General features: G+C 38.1%; 1 protein-coding gene across 1 annotated transcript; it reads right to left on the bottom strand.

The window, feature by feature from the left end:
• Positions 1-3,991: 3,991 nt before the first annotated feature.
• Positions 3,992-5,738, bottom strand: LOC108658120 (pyruvate kinase). The gene has a single exon (XM_018110778.2). It carries the CDS (start codon positions 5,667-5,669, stop codon positions 4,005-4,007), a length of 1,665 nt encoding a protein of 554 aa, XP_017966267.1. The 5' UTR covers positions 5,670-5,738; the 3' UTR covers positions 3,992-4,004.
• Between the last annotated feature and the right edge of the window lie 7,748 nt (positions 5,739-13,486).

Genomic DNA, 13,486 nt, shown 5'->3' with positions numbered 1-13,486 from the left:
TTGCTAGAAACCAACTGGTTGCTATAATTAAGCCGCTATATGGCTGCTGACCCGGTCTCCGGTATAGCCAAGTGAAGCACACAGCCAAGCTGGCCATCGCCTCTATTCAACTCTGGTGTATAACACTCAGATTTAAATAGTGCGATCAGTGCTGTGGACAGTTCGAGACACTTGTATCCACGAGAGCCAATGTCGAGAGCAGAATAGCCCGCGGCCGCCCAGTCGCACTCAGATTTGAATAGTGCGATCGTGTTGTGGGCTGTGGCAGGGCACGTGTATCCAAGAGCACCAATCTCGAGAGCCGACTAGCCGGCAGCCGACCAGAACCAGCCCGGTGTAAATTGAATTCTCTTTAATTATGTCTTTAATTCGTTTTCCTTCACTAATAATAACCTCACCTAACACTCGGCATTGACACGCCCTCACTAAGAAAAACAAGTAATACAAGAATACTCATTCACAGTCCCTTTGTAAATTTAATTTAATTTGGCTTTAAAAAAATTTAGTACAAAACAATTATGCTTTTTGATTATATTGTAGCTTTTGGTAATTTTTATCGAGTAATCGATAATTATTATATTGATCGTAGCGGCGGAGGTTCAAAGCCTCTTCAATGTTGTGTATTTTTTTCATACATATTTCGTTTTTTATAAAATAGATTTTTATTTTATTCTTTTTTCTAATTGAACAATTTTATAAGTTTAAATTTGTTTCTTCTTAAATAGCCCTCATATATGTATGTATGTACGCATTTATGCATGCATATGTATGTACATAAGTCTGCACGCATATGTAGCATCAAGCATTCCAGCGTTTCTTATGCACGCGCACATTTGTATGTGTGTATGTATGTACACATAAATGAATACTCTAGCGTTGAAATGAGACTGATTTGTTTTTGCTTTGTTCTTGAATTTACCAACCGCTACTCTGGCTCTCCTTTTCTATAATGCGTCACAACAAGAATCTCATTTTTGGATTTCATTTAAATTACAGTTGTTGGCAGTAGGTGGTAGCGCTGTCGGCAAAGGCGCTGGTTATACCCTGAACCCATTGAAAATGGGAAATCAGGGTATAATGGTTTTGTTGAAATGTATGTAACAGGCAGAAGGAGGCGTGGCAGACCCCACAAAGTATATATATTCTTGATCAGCACGACGAGCTGAGTCGATTTGGCCCTGTCCGTCTGTCTGTCTGTCCGTCCGTCCGTCCGTACGTCCGTCCGTCTGTCCGTATGTATGAACGCGTCGATCTCAGAATATATAAGAGCTAGAGACTTCAACTTTTTTTTTAAATGTCCGTATATATCGCGCGCATATCGAGTTTATCACTAAAAAACGATAACTCATTCCGATATTTTTTTATCGATGGAACCTTATCGAATGCCAGTTAAAAATTTATATCTCCTACATCATTATAGCTAGAGTGTCCAAATTCTAAATATATATTAAGACGTATTTAATACAATTTCGGTTTTTGTTAAAATTTACCCCCCGCCTCTATATCCACCCCCTCACACTCATCTTTTTAGAAGTCGTATATCAAATACTAGAGATTTGAGCTTCGGTATACACATACGTTTATACATCATGATTACGTTCTGAAAGTTTAATTACGATCGTACGTCTAGAAATTAAATTATTCCAGCAATAAGTTCTCATAATATCGCCAACACTGCAGCGCAACCCAAGCGCAATCGCCTGTATATGCGTGTGTGTGTGTGTGTTTGTGTGTGCGTGTGTTTGTTTGTATGCGTGTGTGTGTGCTCAGTTGCTCGAAGGTTCAGGGGATCTCTTAGTCGAGCAGTCTCGACTAGAGCTTTCTTACTTGTTCAATTTGTTTTTGTTCTTTTGACAAACATGACTTGGGTGCGAGTTCAAATCCCGCGGAATACTCTTTTTTTGTAAATTGCAAATTTTGTTATTTCAGCTTCTTTTATATGTTTTAAATATTTAAATTTTATTTTTAAATTTTATAAAAATGTTTCCTTCCATGTTATCAATGCCTATTAAGCCTATTTGTATATACATGTACATACATAGATAGCTCAAGCATATAAATGTCGCATTTTGATACTACAAATGCCGACTGCCACGCCGCTAGTGGCCGTAGACACCTCATTTTTGGCCGGTTCTTAGAAAGAGCTAACGGTAACGTAAATGCGAAATTTGAATGCTCACGCTCAAAAAAATGTGAAAATTACAGGGTATTTTTCGATATGCCACGCCCCCAAAGAGGCGTGAAAATTATTTTTGGGGCATCGATAGAGGAGGTTACCAGTAACTCAACTATCCAAATTTGAAGCTTCTAGCTCTTAAACTGTAAAGTTTTGCGGTTTGCCACGCCCCCTTTGGGCGGACATATATCCACCATAGCTTGTTGGACTTGGGTGGTCAACTCGCGTATATATACCAAATTACAAGTCTCTAGCATCAATAGTGCCTAAAATATAGCCAAATTTGAAAAATTACTATATCTTCAGGTCCGATTTGCCACGCCCCCAGTAGGCGTAGACATAACATTTTTTCATCAGTCATTATAGAATTATAGCATTAGCTCACGTGCGAAATTTCAACGTTCTAGCTTTAGAACTTTATGAGATACAGTTTTATCTGATTTGCCACGCCCCCATGGGCGTAGATATATCCACCATAGCTTTTTGAACTTGGGGGGTCAACGCGGACCTACATACCAAATTCCAACTTTCTAGCTCTTCAACTAACATGATTTCTGGTATATCGGAAAATGCATTTGGGGGATCGGGAAAATTTTAACACTTTATAAATCGAATTTATACACGAGTATGTGTTCCAAATTTCAAATGAACTGCGTTCATACGGACAGACGGACAGACGGACGGACAGCAAGACGGACATTGCACAAAACCAATATACTAATTCACTTCGTGTATGAGTATAAAAAAAACACGGGTGCCATGAAAGTTCGTGTTCTGTGGGTACGTCCGTTCGCTTCCAGAGTCCAAGAAAAAGTGATAGTTTTATTATCACTTACTCTGAGCGTCGCTCTGCACTCTTAACTCTGCGCCGCTGCATTGCGTTTTGCAGTGCGAAAGCTTTTTGCTCTTTGCGCAGCTATGCGTCGCTCTGTTGAGTCGTATGCGCTTTGTTGCGCGCTCTCTTTGTTTCGGCTGCGCTGCTGTGCAGAAAGGAGAGCCACCGTTAGATTTCTGTCCGTTGTCGTCCGATGCTATGCTGTTTCGTTTTAGTGCTCTCCGTTCTTGTTATTTCTCTGTTGCCCGTCGATGCAGACTGTATTCGGTTGATCGCAGTTAGATTTTTTCGTGTCGTTTTCTGTCGTTGTCCGTTGTGGCTACGTTGCTCCGTAATCCAGCACTTGAAGAATTTGATACTTCTCATACTGTAGAAAATTTAATTTGACACGCCCCTACTGTGCGTAGACACTTCATTTTGGCCAGCTCATAGAACAAGTTAACGGTAATCTAGCTGCAAAATTTGGATGCTCAAAAAATGAAAAAATTACAAGGTTTCTTTTGGTATGCCACGCCCCTAAAGAGGCGTAACAATATTATAATAGAGATATTCGAGAATGTTACTGGTAACTAAACTATCCAAATTTGACAAGGGATACCACGCATAGTTATTCATGTATATCTCAATATGTTGCAGTGTTGGCTTCCAGTGTGGATATACGGTCATTAAAAAAAAATAATCAAGTTTCTAGATCTTATATCTTCTGAAATCGACGCGTTCAAACATACGGACAGACGGACAGGGCTAAATCGACTCAGCTCGTCGCTCAAGAATAGATATGCTTTGTGGTGTTTGCCACGCCTCCTTCTGCCTGTGACATACATTTTAACAAAATCATACCCTGATTTCCCATTTTCAATGGGTTCAGGGTATAACAAGTAAAAACGTCGATGAGTTTTTGATCCTAGTCCTTATCATTGATAATAGACGTGAATTTATTTTTCCTTTCTTAAGTTTTTTTTTTATAACGGTTTAAGAATTTTAATGTTTTTACTAAGTTTTTGTATATTGATCTGACTTTACATGTTTTGATTGCAATATAGTGTTTTTATTTGAGCTGCTATGATCAGCACGAAATAAACATTCCATGCGATCAGCCTCAAAAAATGAATAGACCACCCGGACATTATTGGTAAAGCCTCCTCCATCCTTCCAAGCACTTACAATTACTATGGGATCACCATCACTAATTAAATCCATTTTTTTAGCACTGGTTAGTGCAAATCGGACGCGTGCGTCAACATCCGTAGCGTAATTTTCAGCACAGTTCACCTGATAAAGTAATGGTAATATACCGCGATGTAAATTAACCCAACGCGCTGCCCGCTCACATCGAGTAACTGCAAGAATTGGGCAACGTGGTCTAAATTTGCTTAGTAGAGCTGCAGATCGTCCCGATGTTGTGAGTGCTATAATGAGCGTAGCTTTGGTACGCCTGGCGGTTTCAATGGCAGTTATAGCTATCGAATGAGAAGCATCCAATTCTCCCTGGGTTTCATGTACTAAATCCTCAAAAAGATCGCGATACCAAACAACTTTTTCTGCTTCGCGGCACAATGTATCACAAATTCCAATAGTCTCAATAGGATATAAACCTATAGCAACCTCAGATGACAGCATAATACAATCGACCCCATCAATGACTGCATTTGCAAGATCAAAACATTCTGCACGAGTAGGAAATGGATTGAGGCGCATTGATTCGAGCACATTTGATGCAATTATTACAGGCTTGCCAGCCTTATTACATTGACCCAATACTGATTTTTGAGTTATGAATAATTTTTCAATTGGGATCTGTGTTCCTAGATCAGCCCGACTAAGAAGTAATCCATCCGATGCATTCATTATTTCTGGTACACGACTTAAAGCAATCTTGCTATCCACTTTTGCAATGATTTTAATGTGTTTGCCTTTATCACCAAGCACGTAGCGTAGTTCTCTTATATTCTTAGCACTTCGTACACCCGATGCGAAGACAATGTCTATATTAGACTTTACACTAAACTGTAAGTCGTCCATATCCTTTTCAGAAACAGCAGGCAAGTCTATCTCCACTTCAGGTAATATTACATTGCAATTATTACCCAGCAATCCTCCTTGAACTACCTCACAAACAAGCCCGTCCACACCAACCTCAAGAATAGTTAAAAAAAGTTTTCCATCATCAACGAAAACGCGATCCTCTGGTTTCGCGACATTTATAATATTTGGGTAATCCACGTAAATGGCTTCTTTACTTCCTTTATCGTAAAGATCGCGGTTAATCGATAAACGTATATTTTCTCCACTACGTAATTGAATTTCATTTCCACCTTCCAATAATCCGGTTCGAATTTGTGGCCCTCGTGCATCTACAGCAAATGCTACAGAAAATGTATGACCCAACTCGTTCTTTATTCGTTGAAGACTTTTATTAACTATTTCAATAGTTTGAGTATGGGATTCATGCGATTCGTGAGAAAAGTTCAAGCGAAAAATATTGACTCCCTTCATCAACATACTATAAATCGTATCGACATTACGCGACGCCCGCGATATAGTTGCAACAATAGATACAAGACGCCGATGGGGTGACGGTTTTTTAGTATTCAGATCACATATATGGCTTAGTTGAGTAGAACCCTTCCTTAAGTTATCTTTGGCTGACAGTGACATAGCGAAAAATATGGTAATTCCAATTCTATTTAAATTTGTTTAACTTATCAATTTAAAAATAATTTCTATTTATTTTTCTTTTATTTAATATTGAAATATAATTCAATGAAGTAACTGTTTTTGAAAAGAAAAGCTTTTGTTGACACTATTCGATCCATTCGTATACATAACAAGTAAGAACGTTGCAGTCGGGCGCTACCGACTGCGGAATACTCATTCACAGTCCCTTTGTAAATGTAATTTAATTTGGCTTTAAAAAAATTTAGTAAAAAACAATTATGCTTTTTGATTATATTGTAGCTTTTGGTAATTTTTATCGAGTAATAGATAATTATTATATTGATCGTGCACTTTTTGAGTACAAACACTAACCAAATAACACATAGACTAAACATGTAGAGCAACGTTTTTCCACGCCGCAACATCTGTCTAGCAAGTCCCGGCCAACTTCGTATTCGCTCGGCTTGGTATTGGATGGCTCGGGTAATGAAAGATAGTACGACGAAATCAGTGCGCTCTCTCTCTGTGGGCTCTCAAATCATGAAGCTCAGCAGCGCACAAAAATTGAAATTTCTTCGCGACGGTCCCAGCTCTTTTCTTTTGAGTGAAGAGTATACCGAAATCTTAAAATCGTTTGCGACATTCATGCAAACAAAATGTTAGCGCTTCTCGAAAAGGAGTAGTGGTGCTATTATTTTTTTCGGCATTTTTTCGGCATTTTTGAGAATTTTTTGAAATATATAAAATTTATGAATATTATTATGGTAAATCTTTTATGTCGTAATAACTAAATAATTTCTGCTTACGTGAGTGAAAAAATTACATCAATACATTGATAAATGTGTCCAGGAGAACTCCTCAAACTCTGAGCATGCAAGTGGTGCTATTTTATTTTTCGTAGCTGTATATTTATGGGAAGGGTATGAAGGCGTTGAGGCGCATAAAGAATATGATCTCGCGACGGGCATGAACGCACACACTTGTAGTCCCTTGCTACATGTATGAGAATTTGTGACCTGCGTGCGTTACTCTTGCTGCTTGTAGCAATTTTAAAACCCAGCATTTGCATTTGGTCGGTCTTGTACATGTATAATTGATTGTGTGTGTGTTCACATGGAATGCGATGCTCACAATTATTGAATATCACTTGTAGAAGCATGTGCCTGTGGGCTTTTACATGTACGTGTGTGTATGTGCATATGTGTATGCAGGGGACATGAACATTGGCGTATGCCTACCTCAACTTAGAATTGGTTGACCGAATTAGGGCTCGAATTGCAGAATCGCGAAGTCATCAATTCATAAAAACAATTGTTTTAAATAGGAATTGGTTTAATTTAATTTCATTAATTTACTATAATAAGAAATAAAATAATTAATATCAAACTAAAAAACATAACATTAAATATGTATCAACAAATCAACAAAAAACAAAGATTATTTATTAATAAAAGTTAAAATTATATTATAAATATATTCATATGTATGTATATATAGTAATATATCCATCAGCATTCACCCACACTTAAACACAACACCAAAGCCACGATCGCCCTAGCAACTACTCATAAACAAATCGGCCACTTATAAACAAATCGCCCAAGCGTCCGCTTAGAAACAATCATCCGATCATCCATAAATATATAAACAAATCGCACTCCACGCATCGAACCCTTCTCGTGAGAACTGCATATTCAGCATATTTGGCAGCAATCAGGCCACTCACTTCACCAAAATCACGCCACCATCGATACACATTTCTTGCTATATAAGACAAACAAATTTTCAATCAGTAGTTCAGTTTCAATTCAGCTCTAAGACCACTCTTACATCGCGTAAGAATAATTGTACTCCGTTATAAGTTTTATTTAAAATATAAAACGTCGGTCTTATTATTGGCGCAGCTGGTAGGATTGATTTGGTGAATAATTAAGATCATCATTACTAATCCGCTAAAGTACTACGTAACCTCTCGCGTGTGCAACCAGACTTCTAGTTAAAATATAGACCCGCTGGACTATTTAGAAGTTCTGCGTAGTGGAAATCAACCACTATATAACATTTGTGTCCGGGACTTACATATCTCTCGATCCCAAAAAACTTATAACTGTTATACCAAAAAAAAAAAACAAGTAAGAACGTTGCAGTCGGGCGCTACCGACTGCGGAGTACTCATTCATAGTCCCTTTGTAAATTTAATTTAATTTGGCTTTAAAAAAAATTAGTACAAAACAATAATGCTTTTTGATTATATTGTAGCTTTTGGTAATTTTTATCGAGTAATCGATAATTATTATATTGATCGTGCACTTTTTGAGTACAAATGTATGGTAATTTTCGTTGATAGCTTTCGGTCACACCTATTGCAGATTCTTTAGCGTTTGCTTACATTACAAAAGCGCGCTTTTTAGCATTCTAAGAATTGCGATTGATTTCTGGATTTTCTAGCTGTAGTTTTGTCAGATGACGCTCTGTTATTAGCTTATTGTATTTTAGCTACCAGTTTGTAAAGCAGAGCGATAGCGTGGGCGCTAAAGGCGTCGAAAGTTATGTTACAGTGGCGGAGGTTCAAGTCCCCATCAAGGTTATGTTTTTTTTTTTTTTTATACATATTTCGTTTTTTATAAAATAGATATTTTATTCTTTTTTCTAATTGAACAATTTTATAAGTTTAAATTTGTTTCTTCTTAAAAAGCCCTCATATATGTATGTACGCATATATGCATGTATATGTATGTACATGTGTACATGTGTGTATGTATGTACACATATGTAAATGCAAATTTATCATCCGCTACTCTGGCTCTTCTTTTCTATAATGCGTCATCTCATCATTTGCCGGCTAAATTTGTTTTTGTTATTTTGACAAACATGGCTTGGGTGCGAGTTCAAATCCCGCGGAGAACTCTTTTTTGTAAATTGCAAATTTTACCACGCCCCTAGTGGCCGTAGATACCTCATTTTTTGCCAGTTCTTAGAAAGAGCTAACGGTAACGTAAATGCGAAATTTGAATGCTTACGCTCAAAAAATGTGAAAATTACAGGGTATTTTTCGATGTGCCACGCCCCCAAAGAGGCGTGACAAATTTTTTGGGGCATCGATAGAGGAGGTTACCAGTAACTCAACTATCCAAATTTGAAGCTTCTAGCTCTTAAACTGTAGGAGATATAAAGTTTTGCGGTTTGCCACGCCCCCTTTGGGCGGACATATATCCACCATAGCTTGTTGGACTTGGGTGGTCAACTCGCGTATATATACCAAATTACAAGTCTCTAGCATCAATAGTGCCTAAAATATAGCCAAAATTTGAAAAATTACTATATCTTCAGGTCCGATTTGCCACGCCCCCAGTAGGCGTAGACATAACATTTTTTCATCAGTCATTATAGAATTATAGCATTAGCTCACGTGCGATTTCAACGTTCTAGCTTTAGAACTTTATGAGATACAGTTTTATCTGATTTGCCACGCCCCAATGGGCGTAGATATATCCACCATAGCCTTTTGGACTTGGGGGGTCAACGCGGATCTACATACCAAACTTCAACTTTCTAGCTCTTCAACTAACATGATTTCTGGTATATCGGAAAATGCATTTTCCGATTTGCCACGCCCCTAGTGGGCGGATTGGGAAAATTTTAGCACTTTATAAATCGGTGTTATACACGAGTATGTGTTCCAAATTTCAAGTCTCTAGCTTCAATAGCGGCGAAATGAACTGCGTTCATACGGACAGACGGACAGACGGACGGACGGACAGACGAACAGAGGGACGGACAGCAAGACGGACATTGCACAAAACCAATATACTAATTCACTTCGTGAATGAGTATAAAAAAGCCAACTACTCTTTTGTAGTCTTTGCTTTAGTAATAGCTCTAGCTATTGGGTTAAATCAAGGTGGTCACCTATTGCCAAATCACTAGACAACTAATTAAATAGTTTGTTGCTTGCACTATCCACGGATATTATCTTTTTATACCCTGAACCCATTGAAAATGGGAAATCAGGGTATAATGTTTTTGTGTAAAAGTATGTAACAGGCAGAAGGAATCATCGCAGACCCCACAAAGTATATATATTCTTGATCAGCACGACGAACTGAGTCGATATAGCCCTGTCCGTCTGTCCGTCCGTCCGTCCGTCCGTCCGTCCGTCCGTCACTCCGTCCGTCCGTCCGTCCGTATGAAAGCCGAGATCTCAGAAGATATAAGAGCTATAGAGCTGAAATTTTTTGTGCATACTCGTGTATACCATACGCAGTACGAGTTTGCTTTATTTTTTCGATAACTCATCCGATAACTTTTTTATCGAGAATAATCGAAAATTGATTTTGTTTTTTGAGCCTCATCGGAGTACTATTAGATTGTAGAGACTTCAGATTTACTGTGTATATATATATGATGAATACAAACATTTTGTAATCAACAGATTTTGGATACCACGCCCCCTTCGCCCCCAATTTGTAAAAAAAGTATTTCAAGTACTAGAGACTTGTGCTTTAGAATGTACACACATTTTGACCATATGATTACGCTCTGAAATTTCATTAAGATTGCATGTCTACAAAAAAAGTTATTCATCAAATAAATTCTCATACTATTGCCCACACTGCAGCGCAGCCCAAGCGCAGTCGCTGCTTACTGCGCAGTTAGCAGAGCGCGGGCGCGTGAGGGTGGATGCATGTAAATGTATGTGTGCGTGCATAAAAGAAGTGCAGAATGATAAGAATATCAGCTTGGAGGGTTCAGGGTATCTCCTAGTCGAGCAGTCTCGACTAGAGTCTTCTTACTTGTTATATTGTGTAATAATTCACCCACGTTTTGCTTTTAATATAATATATGATCTGAACGTCGCGTCTGCTATCGTCAAAGATCTTTTCATTTATGATCAGCAGCTTAGCTAATCACGCTGGATTAAGTGGCGCTAAGCGCAGCCGCGCTATCATCTATTCTTCGTCTGCTTGTCCGCTTGCGGTACAATCGTACGATCATAATCTACGCTTTTTAATGTAATCGCATGATCTGTATGTCTTGTGCTATGCGAAAGATAAACAAAGATAGATAACAGCAACGACCGTAGGGTGACTCATGAAATACGAATCATATTTTATTACTTGTTCTGTTATGTTATTTGTTCTGTTGTTATGTTATTTATTTTCGGTCACTACAGTACAGATAATGTAGCAAGACCTGCTCGAAGAAGCATTATCTGAAGACCATATGAATCTGTATATCTTTTAGGTGGTATACCCCTAAGTTCTTTCCGTCTTCTGTTTTAAGTGCATAGTAATTTAGACTGCGCTTTTGGTGTACGCTCGCTGGACTGGTGCTAGCGCTAGCGCTAAATCTTTTAATAGCATTACTCTGAGTAAAGTTCCGTGCATAAACTGTATCTCCGACACTCAGCTGAACATTACGACTACGTAAATTATATCTGTTGACGTTTGCTTCATGACATTTATTTATGCTTCCTTTTGCTTTTTGCCGCAACAATTGTAATGTATCTCGATTGCTTAGTTTGGTGTCATCATTCAAAAGATCTAGGCGCCTTAGTAGAGAGTAATCTTTCCCATTTAAAATCATGTTTTGACCAAAAGCAAGAAAATAAGGAGAATATCCTGTACTTCGGTGTAATGAAGCTCTCAAAGCTCCACTAATAGCATTCAAATTCTCATCCCAGTTGGTATGTTCAGAACCTATGTAGGCTCGTATAGCTGCTAACACAGATCTATTTAATCGCTCACTAGCATTAGCTTGTGGTGAATAAATTGCGGTGCACTTTTGAGTTACACCGAAACTCGTTAAAAAGGCCTGAAAAGCACTAGATCTAAATTGTGATCCATTATCTGTGAGTATCATTTCTGGTACTCCAAATGTGTAAAATATAGCGCCTTCTAAGAACTCACAAATTTTAGAAGCCGTTAACTTCTTAAGCGGACACAAAAAATTGAATTTCTTGAAATGGTCAAAACCTATAAGAATGCCAATATTACCTTTTTTGGAACGTGGGTAGGGTCCTAACACATCAATATACAATTTTTGAAAAGGTCTGTCTGATGAAAAGGGTTTACACATTGGCGGTTTAAGAGTGGTATTTGGACTCCTTGTCGTGCGACATACGGTACATTCGGATATATATTTTCGAATCTGACTTACCATTCTAGGCCAAAACAAATATGTTTTTATCTTTTCTACAGTTTTACTCATACCACCATGTGCTGAACTTGGCGCGTCATGTGCCTGCTGTAAAGCTTCAGTCACTAATGTCGATGGTACCCAAAGTTTCCAAGAATTGTTTTCTTATTCTTCATCGCCAGAAGCAAACTCTGTTCTTTTGTAAACGAAATCGTCAATTACTTTTAGATCGGGACATCTGGATTGATTTAATTTGACTTTCTCAATTAGACTTAAGTATTCGGGTGATTCAAATTCTCGTGACGTTAAATCTATGATCGGACAATTAAAAGTCATCTCTTCAATAGCTGGGTCGTTTTGTCGAGATAAGGTATCTGCTACCACATTTAGCAAGCCTTTTCTATGCAAAATACTAAACGTAAAGGTTCGTAACTTCATGGACCATTTGGCAAGTCTGCCGGACAATCTTTCTGATTCATCAATTATTTAAGAGCGGCGTGATCTAAACTTTTTGATGCCTTTAATGACTGCTAAGCATTCCAATTCTGTAACAGAATAATTACGTTGGGCTTTTGAGAGCTTTTCAGACATATAAGCTATAGGCAACTCAACGCCGTCCCGTTCTTGAGCTAAAGCACAACATATTCCATACATGCTTGCGTCACAAAGTAAAACAAAAAGTTTTGAAAAATCTGGTGTTATAAGTATTGGTGAAGCTGTTAAACACGACTTTAAAGATTCGAACAATTGCTGGGCTTCTGGATTCCACTCTATGCCTTTTTTTGTTTTAACAGCTCTGTCAAAGCAAAACTGACAGTAGCGTAGTTTTCTAAAAATCGTCTGTACCAACCTGATAAACCTAAAAATCGCCGTAGTTGTTTCACAGTGGTAGGAACAGGAAACTCACTGATGGCTTTAATCTTATCGGGGTTTCTTCTTATTTGACCGTCTCCGATTATGAATCCGAGATAGGTGATTTCTTTCATACAGAACTTTGATTTTCTTACGTTTATTGTAAGATTTTCTCTGCGTAAGCAAAGTGCTATTTCTTACAACAACATCAAATGTGAATCTAAGTCGTCAGACAAAATAAGGAGATCATCTAGGTATACAAAAACTCGTGTTCGCAAATGAGCTGGAATAACTTGATCCATTAATCTACATAGTGCTTGTGCGGCGTTGCATAAACCGAAGGGCATCATTATACCCTGAACCCATTGAAAATGGGAAATCAGGGTATAATAGTTTTGTTAAAATGTATGTAACAGGCAGAAGGAGGCGTGGCAGACCCCACTAAGTATATATATTCTTGATCAGGGCGACGAGCTGAGTCGATTTAGCCCTGTCCGTCTGTCTGTCCGTCCGTTCGTCCGTCCGTCCGTCTGTCCGTATGTTGAACGCGTCGATTTCAGAAGATATAAGAGCTAGAGACTTCAACTGTTTTTTAAAATGTCCGTATTATCACCGCATATCGATTATCACTAAAACGATAACTCTTCCGTACTTTTTATCGATAAAAAACCTTAGCGAGATCACTAAAAAATTATATCTCCACATCTTTTAAGCTAGAGTCTCCAAATTTAAAATGTATACTTAGATTCATTTTATACAATTTCGGGTTTTGTTAAAATTTACCCCCCACCTTTAAATCCACCCCCTCACCTTCATCTTTGTAAAAG

The sequence above is a fragment of the Drosophila navojoa genome, unplaced genomic scaffold (assembly GCF_054131105.1).
Source record: "Drosophila navojoa isolate 15081-1374.11 unplaced genomic scaffold, UAZ_NAV_1.0 NAV_Backbone_115, whole genome shotgun sequence".
Taxonomy (NCBI): Eukaryota; Metazoa; Arthropoda; class Insecta; order Diptera; family Drosophilidae; genus Drosophila; species Drosophila navojoa.
The sequence above is the reverse complement of the archived record's forward strand: the minus strand, read 5'-3'. Positions and strand labels throughout refer to the sequence as shown.

Excerpts from the sequence above, each read along its gene's own strand:
- LOC108658120 (XM_018110778.2), bottom strand. The coding sequence starts at position 5,669 with ATGTCACTGTCAGCCAAAGATAACTTAAGGAAGGGTTCTACTCAACTA.